This window comes from Polypterus senegalus, chromosome 10 (genome assembly GCF_016835505.1).
Source record: "Polypterus senegalus isolate Bchr_013 chromosome 10, ASM1683550v1, whole genome shotgun sequence".
NCBI lineage: Eukaryota > Metazoa > Chordata > Cladistia > Polypteriformes > Polypteridae > Polypterus > Polypterus senegalus.
The window spans coordinates 177,066,007-177,078,724 of record NC_053163.1 but is presented as its reverse complement, the minus strand read 5'-3'; the positions used below and the strand labels follow the sequence as shown (position 1 = coordinate 177,078,724).

The 12,718-nt window shown below is 43.3% G+C and overlaps 1 protein-coding gene across 1 annotated transcript in view; it reads left to right on the top strand.

The window, feature by feature from the left end:
* Nucleotides 1–12,718, top strand: part of LOC120538363 (cytochrome P450 4A6-like) — a 70,633-nt gene that overhangs the window by 9,395 nt on the left and 48,520 nt on the right. Inside the window, exon 2 of the mRNA XM_039767840.1 lies at nt 166–310. Within this exon, the coding sequence (XP_039623774.1) occupies nt 166–310 (145 nt within the window). The remainder of the gene's footprint in view (nt 1–165; nt 311–12,718) is intronic.

The window sequence follows — 12,718 nt, the reverse complement described above, 5'->3', positions numbered from 1 at the left end:
TCCTTTGAGGACGGTGCATCATTGTCCTTTCAGCCATCCTTTAACTTGAGGTGCTGTCCTGACAATTCTGACTTCAATTCTACTGTTCTATGATGTGCTGAATTTGATCTTTTGATTTATTTATTTATTTTTTGTCTTTCTTTGTTTAAATCTTGTGGAGAAAAGTTTAAACAGGATGGAACAGATCTGGACTTAGCCGCTGCCTGGGGAAATATGTATCGTGGTGTCTTCCCAGTATGGTTTGGACCTTTTCTACCATACCTCCAAATTTCTCATCCTGATTATGCTAAGACCATTCTCGCTACAACAGGTATGCTACTTTGTAAAATCTTACGTCCAATGCCTATGGAGGACTATTTCGGACAAAATAAAATAAATAAATAAATGCGCAAATAAATAAAAGTACTGTGAAATGTGAGCATAAATGAATAAATGTATCATTAAAAAGAATCCTTAATAAATAAATGTATCATGAAATGAGAGCATAAATAAATAAATGTGTCACGAAATATGTTTTTCGTTGCTTATTTATTGATTTCATTTTGTCCGTAACATTCCTGCAAACCGTCATGAAATACGACTTGAAATAAAACTGTCACGTTCACTCGTCAAAGTTGAGAGGGTGGGATCTAACACGCCCTCTAGTTACTGATTGGTGAATCGATAGTACAAGAATTAATTAGAAAAATGCTTACTACTGCCGATGAAATGGATTCTGCTGAAGATATTACGTATTTCAGAATGAGAATTGAAGATTTATCGGAAGAAATTACAATGTTGGCGCCCTTTTAGACTCCGATATAGATGAAACTATTTTTGAAATTATCGAAGAACAGGTGGAACGGACTCTACTAAACTCCAGTTCAGGGGCCTCATGTATAAATGGTGCGTACGCACAGAAATGTTGCGTAAGAACCTTTCCACGTTCAAATCGCGATGTATAAAACCTACACTTGGCGTAAAGCCACGCACTTTTCCACGGTACCTCATGCCTTGTCGTACGCAAGTTCTCCGCTCGGTTTTGCAAACTGGCGGCACCCAGCGCAAAGCAATGGTACTGTTCTTGTGTGATTACACATTATTTTCATGACGCGGCTTTATAAATACACAGAAACTAACCGCATATTGTTTATTAGTGTAATGCATCTGATTGTAATTACCTTGTAACAATATAATGGTCCAGGAACAGCCATAGTATTCCAAATACCATAACTGCTTTAGCGTTGTTACTCTCACTTCTTCTTCTTCTTCTTTCAGCTCCTCCCGTTAGGAGTTGCCACAGCGGATCATCTTTTTCCATATTACTCTCACTGCACGACTCGAGTATTTATATCACTGTATCTGAGTGTGAATCACAGCAGCAGCTGATCGGAAAGAGAATTATCGGTATACAGCTTTAAGGACACGCTGTCTCAGCCACTGCAAAATGTTTTAAAGCCTTTCCTGTAATGACCTCGCGGTTCAGAAACAGTTTAATCCAAGAACTTTAAATGCACTCAATCAATTGCTCCTTGTAGAACTGTTTGTACTTATAAGTACAATCACCCCACTGTAAACTTGCACTACAGTTATAATATCTCACAACCTGGGCCACTTTATAAAGCGCGTATTTACATATGATGATATATATCTTTTTAAGGTGAAATGCAGCAAAATATGTTTGTTAAATTATACACATAAAACTTTAACTGCATTTAAATCTATACTAATAAAAGGCAAAGCCATCACTAACTCACTGACTCACTCACTGACTCACTCACTGACTCATCACTAATTCTCCAACTTCCCGTGTAGGTAGAAGGCTGAAATTTGGCAGGCTTATTCCTTACAGCTTACTTACAAAAGTTGGGCAGGTTTCATTTCGAAATTCTACGCATAAGGGTCATAACTGGAAGCTATTTTTCCCCATATAATGTAATGGAGTCTTGAGTTGGAGATGGCCGCGGGGGGCGGAGTTTCATGTGACATCATCACGCCTCCTACGTAAGTACGTAGAGCACAAGGAAGAACTCCAAACAGCGATCAGCACAAACGCCATTTCACAATTGAGAAGGCAGAAAAACCTTATGAAGCAAATGATGCATACAAGCATATTCATAAGTACAGCTACTGCGGAAACAAAGCACGGCGTGAACTGTAAGTTTATATTAAATTAAGTTCATAGGCTACCACTAGCGTTTGTAATTTAGTGCCTGCCCATATAAGGCCGTCCATCAGCGCAATCCAATACAAACACTGCCGGTAAATATTCACGTGTGAAGGACTGTGCTTATGCAGAGGAAGATGAGATGGTCAGGGTGGTGTTTGGCACAAACTCATTGAAACTGCGAGAAAAGTTTTAAGTGCCGGGTCTTAGCTGACATTACACGAGATGGCACCAGTACAGCTGGGAACCTTCGATGCAAGAACACCAAGCGGCTCACGTGAACTGACGCAGTGCACAGACAAAAAGCAACAGTTCCAAAGAGTGCTGAACAAAAACCGAATTACACAATTGAGAAGGCAGCAAAAAATATGAAGCGTCTTATACATAGAATCATATTCATAAGTGCAGCTACTGCGAAACAAAGCACACGGTGGAAAAAGTGAATGTCCTGCTAAAGGAAGACAGTGTAAAAAAAAAACCCGTGCATGCAGTTTGTCACATCACAGATAAAAAGGAAGACGAGCTGTTTATTGATGCAGTAAGGAACTAATCGATGAATGAAACCTGTTATCTTTACAACGATTGACAAACACGGAATGTAACTTGAACACATCCTACAAATACAAGCCTGATTGAAAGAAATAATGATAATCAAATCCTTGATGACAGCAACATTCAATAACACTCACAAATCAATTACTGTATATTGACAATCATGTTATGTTATTTTTAAAATGTTCCCTTTTCTTTTTCATAACTTCTACTTCTCCACTGCGATACACGGGTATATATATAAATGTATATATATACCCCGATCTACAATACATACTTTAGCATAGACAAGCCACACGCTGTGGCTCAATTGTAGAGTCTTCGCCTCTAACGCCGACATTCGAGGTTGATTCCGAGAGGGATGTACTGACTATGTATACGCTGCGCTACCGATTCATTTTACCTTAGCATCTCCTTGGTTTGGGACGTATGAAAAAATATTAGGTTAACGAGAATCATGTTACGTTATTTTAAAATTTTCCCTTTCTTAGCACAAGCACAGCTGAGAAGCTTCGATGCATGTACTCCATAGCGCGTTAAAAATAACGATTTAATCACACTTTCAATTCCAAGCAAACGGGAACTTTTGTCAATGCATGATTTCCTGGTACATCCATTACACTGATGCACACATCACAGCTACAAAAATGTTAGAGTCGGAATAAAGCGCGTTCTTACGACTGATCATTTCGACTTCGAAGCCGAAGCCTTGATAAAAGCATGGTTTTGTGCACACTGAAAAGCAAGCAAAATTAGATGCATTACAGAAAGCGGACTTTGTGGCTCTTACTGGGGATCATTGGACTTCCGTGACCGTTAGTAATTCTGATTACATCTAATTACAAAATGTTCAATGATCACACTGTTTTAGCCTAATGTACAAAATAATTTTGGCTAATGTTACTCAGAGTTTAAAGAGTAAGCTGGTCAAATTACCTTTTATGTTTCTGACTTATTTTTTTAAGAAGAAAAACTGCACTTTATGGTGAAATTTTGGTTATTATTATTTAAAGACAATACTATTCTGCAAATGTACTTAAACTACCACTTTATTTTTAAGTCTGCCCAATTTTAAACAGGGATGATATTTTTGTTTCTGTTTTGAATTCAAATGCAGTTTAAAGGCTTTTTTTTCAGAAATTAAACAGCTTCAGTTTACAATATTCATGTCCATGTCTATTATTTGATTCTGTCGCCCACTAAAACCGTTTTAAAAAAAAAAAAAAAAAACATTTGCGATTTGGGGCAAATTTACGTGTGCGATTACATACGATTAATCAAGATTAATTCTTACACAGCCTCTAATTAATTGGATAAATTTTTTTAATCGAGTCCCACCCCTAATATATATATATATATGTAGATTTGTATGTATGTGTTGTCACACACGTGTGCATGGGAAGCAGCTGAAGGGCTTAGACAATACTGTTTATACATCTGCCCAGGGGGGGGCGGGGTACGCTGACGCTCTTTCTGAGTTCTCTGCAGGTCTTACCGGAAATCCCACCAGGAGCCGCCATTTCCAGGAAGGACACACCACCTCGGTTCCGGCCCCAAGAATGAGGTCACTTCGGTTCCGGCCCCAAGGGTGATGTCACTTCCAGTTCGGCCCAGAGGGCGACATCATTTCCGCCCTCTGAGCTATAAAGCTCACTGCCTTTGCTTAGGCAGGCAGTTCTGTTTTGGACTCTGTTGTGTAAACAACTGTTTGAAAATGCCTCAAATACTTTTGCAGCCGGAAACCGCATTAAGCGGGTGGCTGCCCCAAACCTTTCCGCCTCTGGTCTCCAGTTCTTACAGTGGCGTGCGGCAGGATGGTGTCCCGAAGAACCGGGACACGGACTTCAAGGAACCAGGTGGGTGAGTACGGGGCGAGTTTGGGGCAGGGAGTGCGCGGAGGGTCAGGAAGGACGCGGTGCAGGCTCTGCTCCACGAGCATAACCGGGGCTACCAACCCATCTCGTGGAGAAGGTAGAGGGGACCCACAGGCGTGGGCTGGCTTCTGGGGAAAACACACGAGTGGCTCAGTATGCTCTTCTGGGTAGGAAAGCCGAGCCGCCCATCGGGACCAAGGTCCCTGTTAGCGATGGGCTGTCCCCAGGCCGGCAGGTGAAGAATATAATAGACTGGGAGTTTAACCCAACAAAGGGCTGTCAGAGCAGGCTATGGCTCTCTGGCAACAGGTGGGTGAGTGGCTACGCCATTTGATTGACCCCTTGCAAATAGTGCAGCAAGTGGCCTGTTTTTTGCTGCTACAGCGGATACCCCAGGAATTTGCCCAGCCGGCCTGGGGCGAATTCCATTCCATGGACGAGCTGCTACAGCTCTTGCAATCCCAGAGGCCGGCTGTGAAACCGGGAGGCAGAACAGCCGCTCTGTGGACTACCGGGAGTTATGTCCTACAAAGCAGTCCCTTCCACGCAATCCAGAGCCTGTTCGAAGTCGCGGGCCGTCTGGCTTGCGACCTGTCGGGAACAAGGCGGACCGTAGGGGACAATGGCGGGGTTGTTTGTGTGCCCTTAGCAATCCCTGGCGGATAAACATACGGGAGAGCTTCTTATTAATGGACATATGATAACAGCGCTGTTTGATTCCGGCAGTAACGTGTCTGTCGTTGCTCGCCGTTTTGTTCTACCGCAACAATGGATTAAGAAAAAGACCAGTCTAAAATGTATACACGGAGATATCCGCTCGTACAATACCGCCCGGTGTTACGTATGTCTCGGAGGAACCCTTGCGCTTACGTGCGGTACACCGGATCCTCCGTTTCCGTAATCCTCGGGCGGACTGGTCTGACAGTAACCGCGGTAGTTTAGAAAGCATTCCCCGAAAAGCTTTTGGCCTCGTTATAGATGATAAAGACTCATCTCAAGCTGCTTCCACACCGTGTAATCAGCCGACAGGGAGTGGGGCGGTAGGCCAAGAGAGTGACGAAGATACTCCCGGACCGTCGCGGGCTACTACGTCATCCACTAGCGCCCCGGCAGCGAGGGAGGATTCTCCGCCCCTTGAGGTCAGACCGGACCCGCTCTCTGAGTTGCACTTTCAGTTTAGAGCGACTCCGGCTTCTTTCAAGAGAACAGTGGAATGGCGACTCTCTGAAGCACATAAAGAATGCAGTGGTTCTCGTTAACGCCAACGCGCATTTGCCCATGCCACAGGGACCTCACTTTGTCATGGATAATGAATTATTGTATCGGGTTGCTGAACATGAGGGAAGGTCCGGAAGTTGTTGCTAGTCCCGCGGACCTACCGGCGGCAGGTTTGCGAGTTAGCCCACTCTCACCTTCTTGGAGGCCATCTCGGCTCCGATAAAACATTAGAGCGCATTAAGCTCCGTTTTTGGCGGGGATTAATGAGGAGGTTCGCGCTTTTGCATTTCCTGCCGGAGTGTCAACTGCGGCAAATTCCTAGGAAGGACCGTGCTCCTCTGATTCCCCTTCCCCTTATTGGCGTTCCTTTGACAGGATTGGGGTGGATATAGTAGGACCCTGGAGCCCTCAGCCGAGGATATAAATATATACTCGTCCTCGTGGATTATGCAACCCGATTCCCTGAAGCCGTTCCATTGCGCTCGGCTACCACTAAAAATATTGCACGGAACTAGTAGGAGTCTTTTCACGTGGGCATTCCTAGAAGTCCTGACGGACCAAGGAACGCCTTTCACCTCGGAAACGTTCAAGGAGACTGCCAAGTTACTGAAAATAAAGCATTTAAAACCTCGTGTATCATCCTCAAACCGATGGGCTAGTGGAGAGATTCAATCAAACTCTCAAGCAAATGCTACGTAAGGTAGTCAGCAAGGATGGGAGGAATTGGGACCAACTCCTCCCCCTTGTCCTCTTTGCCTACGGAAGTCCTCAAGCCTCTACGGGTTCTCTCCCTTTGAATTACTATACGGAAGACAGCCCCGGGGCTTATTAGATATTTTAAAAGAGGGCTGGGAAGGGGAGGCACAGCCCTCCACTAACATTTTGGAGTATATCGCCCAGTTGCGATAGATTTGATGTAATAAGACCTATACTAAAAGTCATATCGAGGAGGCACAATCAGCACAGGCCGCCTGTATGACCGTGTACGACTCTCCGGGAGTTCCAACCGGGGGATCGCGTCATGGTATTGGTTCCTACTTCACACTCTAAACTGCTCGCACATTGGCTAGGCCCCTCTGAAATTAAGGAGAGGAAGGGATTGGTCGACTATTTGGTGAAACAGCCCAATCGCCGACCAGCTGAGCGAATATATCATGTAAACCTGCTGAAACCGTGGAAGGAGAGGGATCCCGATCCCTCCTCCGGACAGCCCTGCTCTCTCTCGGAAGTAAGTGCCCTTAATTTCGTGAACAGCTATCTCCCAGACAGAGACAGGAGCTCGAAGCAGCTATCCGCTCGGTCCCAGAGGTGGTAAGTGAACAACCAGGTCGGACCTCTCTGATTGCGCACGACATAGTGACTGACCCGGGGGTGATCGTCCGTGGCGACCCTACAGACTCCCGGAGGCAAAGAAAGTAGAAGTGGAACTGGAAATCAAGCGAATGCTGGCACTAGGAGTGATCGAGGAAAGTAGTAGTCCCTGGTCCAGCCCCATCGTCTTGATTGCTAAGCCTGACGGCAGTTGGAGGTTTTGCAATGACTTCCGTCGGCTCAACCAAGTTTCCCGATTTGATGCTTATCCCATGCCTCGCGTGGGCGACCTCCTCGAGAGACTGGGACCAGCCAAATTCTTGACTACACTTGACATGACAAAGGGGTACTGGCAGGTTCCTTTAACGGAGTCCGAAGGAAAAACCGCGTTTAGCACTCCTAGCGGACACTGGCAGTATCGTGTCCTTCCATTCGGTTACACGGCCTGCGACTTTTCAGCGTCTGGTGGACAAAGTGCTCCGGCCCCATAACTCGTTCTGTGCTGCCTATCTGGATGGCGTTGTCATCTATTCCAGCACCTGGAAGGAGCACATACAGCAGGTCACAGCAGTATTACGGACATTGGGAGAGGCGGGCTCGCATCAACCCCAAGAAATGTTACTTCGGGTTGAGGGAAGCCAAATATTTGGGCTACCTAGTGGGCCGGGGTACTGTGAGGCCACAGTGTTCCAAGTTGCAAGCCATAATGGCCTGGCCCGTCCAAAACCAAGCGGCAAGTCCAATCCTTTCTCGGTTTGGCCGGGTACTACCGCCGGTTTGTGCCTCGTTTCTCCGAGAGAGCAGCGCCCTTGACCGACTTGACAAAGAAAAGAGCTCCTAATACGGTGGTATGGTCTGATAAAGCGGGGGCTGCATTCAGTGACTTAAAAAGGGCTCTGACTTCAGCACCTATCTTAATCTCCCCTAACTTCTCTCTCCCTTTTGTCCTCCAGGCGGACGCGGACACAGGCTTGGGAGCCGTGTTGAGCCAAAGCGTCGGCGGTGTTGAACACCCGTTATGTACCTGAGCGGAAACTGTTGGACGGAGACCAGGTGCGGCGGTGGAGAAGGAGGCTTTGGCGATCAAATGGGCGGTGGCGCAGCTGCGGTACTACCTCTTGGGTCGCGTGTTCACTCTGGTGACGGATCATGCGCCTTTAAAGTGGATGGCCCTTCACAGGGAGTCAATCCGCGGGTCACGAGGTGGTTTCTTGACCTGCAGCAGTACAAATATACGCTCGTTCATCGACAGGGGTCCCTTCATGCCAGCGCCGATGCCCTCTCCGGGCCCACGACCTCTCGGTGCAGGTCGCCCGACCCGACGGGTCTGGGCTGAGGGGAGTCTTGTCACACTGCGTGTGCATGGGAAGCAGCTGAAGGGCTTAGACAATACTGTTTATACATCTGCCCAGGGGGGGGCGGGTGACGCTGACGCTCTTTCTGAGTTCTCTGCAGGTCTTACCGGAAATCCCACCAGGAGCCGCCATTTCCAGGAAGGACACACCACCTCGGTTCCGGCCCCAAGAATGAGGTCACTTCGGTTCCGGCCCCAAGGGTGATGTCACTTCCAGTTCGGCCCAGAGGGCGACATCATTTCCGCCCTCTGAGCTATAAAGCTCACTGCCTTTGCTTAGGCAGGCAGTTCTGTTTTGGACTCTGTTGTGTGAACAACTGTTTGAAAATGCCTCAAATACTTTTGCAGCCGGGAAACCGCATTAAACGGGTGGCTGCCCCAAACCTTTCCACGCCTCTGGTCTCCAGTTCTTACAGTGTATATACAGTATATATGTAGATATGTATATGTTGTATATACAGTATGTATATATGTGTGTGTGTATATATACAGTATGTGTATATATATGTATATGTATATATATGTATGTGTGTATATGTGTGTATATATATATAACTGTATATATATGTGTATAGATGTGTATATATATATATATATATATATATATATATATATATATATATATATATATATATTTATATATGCCAGCAACACTCATATCAATGACAAAACAATTACATTAACAATCATCTTACGTTATTTTTAAAATGTTTGCTTTTCTTTTTCATAACTTCTTTAACACACTACTTCTCCGCTGCGAAGCGCGGGTATTCTGCTAGTAATTTATATTTTTCACTGGTAGTGTCGTGAAGGATAGAATAATTAAACATGTACTACGAAGATATTTCAATGTTCTTTAAACGTTTTGAAGAATCGGCGCTAAGCTTACAGATGGCTTAACGTCTATTACAGAGCTGATTGTGTGGCGATCGGTTACTTGGGGAAAGAAAAGCAAGGACTCTAGGGCGCCACGCCAATATATATTGAATATAAAACAGAAAGAGAAAATAACAACACAGCTAAAAACGCAGCGACAAATTTCGACAAAAGATAAATGCTTGTCATGAGCACGAGGCTCATGAAACACATGTTTAATAATGTGCTTTAGCTCCTATCATCATGAAAATGATATCACGTATACATCTCAGTATTTTAGTTATTCAGAGAGCTGTAATATCACAAATGTAATGGACTCTGTGTCCAGTTGGAGGAAGAGAGCCGGTTTAAGAAGCAAGTAGTGATTCACACACATAGATCACATACGAGTAGAAGATCAAATACAAAACAAAGCATTTAACGTGCTACTTTAATTACGATGTAATTTTGAGAAACTGGTTAATTAAACGATTTTAAGATGAAGTTTATAATGTTCTACTAAATGACAAAATAAACTACGTGATTAAAGTGGAAAATTCGAGATTAAAGTTGACATTTCGTGCTTTTTCCCACCGTGTGTCTTTTTCTCTGTACCCTAATAAGCTTTCATATGACACTCAGACAGTGGGCTACGACTCGCCTTTTACGGCAACTTTGATATGTGACTTCTTTTTATTTCCGGCACTGTGCGATTTTGTGAATGTGAGCTTTCAAGTTTCTCCAACACGCTATGTCACTCGATCAACTTCATTTTGTTGATTATACCACGGCTTATTTGAACAAATAGTATGTTTTTCCTTTGCCTCCACTTGGTATTCGCTGAAATTCTTATATTTTCCCCGTGCTTTTCCCATTGTCTTTTAACAGAAGGCTGCGCTTAAGGGCGATTTATATTGATTTGCATATTTAAATAGGCGTAATTCTGGGAGGATTTGGGGCATTACAAAATGCGCGTGCACGAGCGTTAGTTTTCACGCTGATCGGGATTTATGTAACGAAAGAACGTAGAAGTTGGAGTACGCACAGATTCCTGCATCTGGATTTTTCTGTGCGTAAGCACATTTCGGCTTTTGTGCTTACGCCATGTTATAGTGCGAGTTCTACGCACGGCATTATACATGAGGCCCCTGGTGACGCAGTTACCAATTTTGTTACGCCCCAAATCCTCCCAGAATTATGCCTCTTTGAATATGCAAATCAATATAAATCGCCCTTAAGCGCAGCCTTCTGTGATATTTTGAACTGAACAACTTTGCCACTGATCAGAGCTGTAGAGTTGTTTGAAAAAGTAGCTGCGAATATGCAACTGACTTTATACTCGTAAAACAAGGGTCAAATACTCAGTTCAAAATATTAGTTGGAGCTGCTTTGGGCATTCCATGTCAAAATATCTAAACTAATACAGCCGTTTCAGCTTACCGTGTATCAAACTGGCTCATTCGCCTTGTGATCGTCTTCTCCGATACACCATATAGATCTGCAATCTGTCGTACTTTTAAACCGCATAACAGAAGGTGTTCTATTGACTCAGCTGGAATGTCAAAAGATATGGACGTCCAGAGCAGGGAACTGCGTCACCTGAACTGGAGTGTAGTAGAGTCCGTTCCACCTGTTCTTCTTCGATAATTTCAAAAACAGTTTCATCTATATCGGAGTCTAAAAGGGCCGCCAACATTGTAATTTCTTCCGATAAATCTTCAATTCTCTCTCTGAAATACGTAATATCTTCGGCAGAATCCATTTCATCGGCAGTAGTAAGCATTTTCTAATTAATTCTTGTACTATCGATTCACCAATCAGTAACTAGAGGGCGTGTTAGAGCCCACCCTCTCAAGTTTGACGAGTGAAAGTGACAGTTTTATTTCCAGTCGTATTTCATGACGGTTTGCAGGAATGTTACGGACAAAATGAAATCAATAAATAAGCAACAAAAAACATATTTCGTGACACATTTATTTATTTATGCTCTCATTTCATGACATATTTATTTATTTAGGCTCTCATTTCATGACACATTTATTTATTTATGCTCACATTTCACAGTACTTTTATTTTACGCATTTATTTATTTATTTATTTATTTATTTAATTTTGTCCGAAATATTCCTCCATAAATGCCAAGGTGTTACAAAACATGTAACACAATATATTACTTACATGCATTATAAAGAATTGTTTTCAGTTGTTTTACCTACTAGTGGAGAGTGTAATTATGTTATGTATAGAGTTTGTCTGAAAATATTTCAGTTTGATTTATGGGTCAGAAATCTCATGTCCACTCTATGATATGTACTTTATAATGTTGTGAAAAAAACCTCTGTGCAGTTTCATAGTATGCAGAGCAGGTGGTTTTATTCTTAGAAGGTGGCAGTGTGATATCAATGTATACATATTAGGAAACATGCAGATCTCCAGTTTTCAAAAATTGGTGGTTCATATAGAATGAGCTGAACATTTCCATCTTGGCAACACGGCTTTTCTTTTCAGTATAAAAAAACACAGCCCCACACTGAGCGCCTCGCTAATCGAGCTTTCGAAAGTAGTGCTTTTCAACCAGTCCAGTGCTGCTGAACTTGTCCTCCACCTTTTGACCTTTCCTCATCTTAACAATTGCCTTCTCTCTTGGTTTCGTTCTTTTAGTTGTTCTCTTTTTATTGGCCTTCTTGGCACCATAATTGCAATCCTTAGAGTGCCGATGTGGAACAGCTGACCAATTAAGTAATCAGCGTGCATCCAAACTGAACATCCCTCTGCTGCCCAGGTCTTTAGTTATGTCTACAGCCACAGAACCCGAGTTGCACTGATTTACATTAAAAAGTAGCACACTACCATGCACCAGCAGCATGCCTTTTCACAGTCAGTTAATGTACAAGCAATTAATAGTCCTGTCTAGATTTAGTAAATAATAAATCACCCATTCATCTGCTGTCAGGCTGAATTAGCATGGCTGATGTTGTGGTGTTTTTGTAATGTAAATTGTTGCTTAATATAAAAATGACTTAACTGTGATTCATTAGCTGTCAAGTAAACTATGACAGAGGTGACACATCCTCTTAAATTGCAATTCTAGAATATCTTGCAAAGCACATACATTTACCGTTGTATCAGATCAGCCACTGAATGCCTGTGTGTTTCTTTTTTTAGTACATTCAGGTTAGTTGTCAGACATTTTCATCATATCCTGCAAATTATGTAATCTCATATTGCAAGATGTTCTTGCTTAGCAGGTTTCCAGAGAGGTACCGTATTAACTAGCTAGTAATAGTTATTTTTAAAGTACAATACAAATTGTTACAAGGCTGACAACTTTAAAAATGTGTTTGTTGTCCAATATTTGTTGTTCTTTTGGTGATCACTTTCATTCCAAGCAGGAGTTTAAAAAAAGTA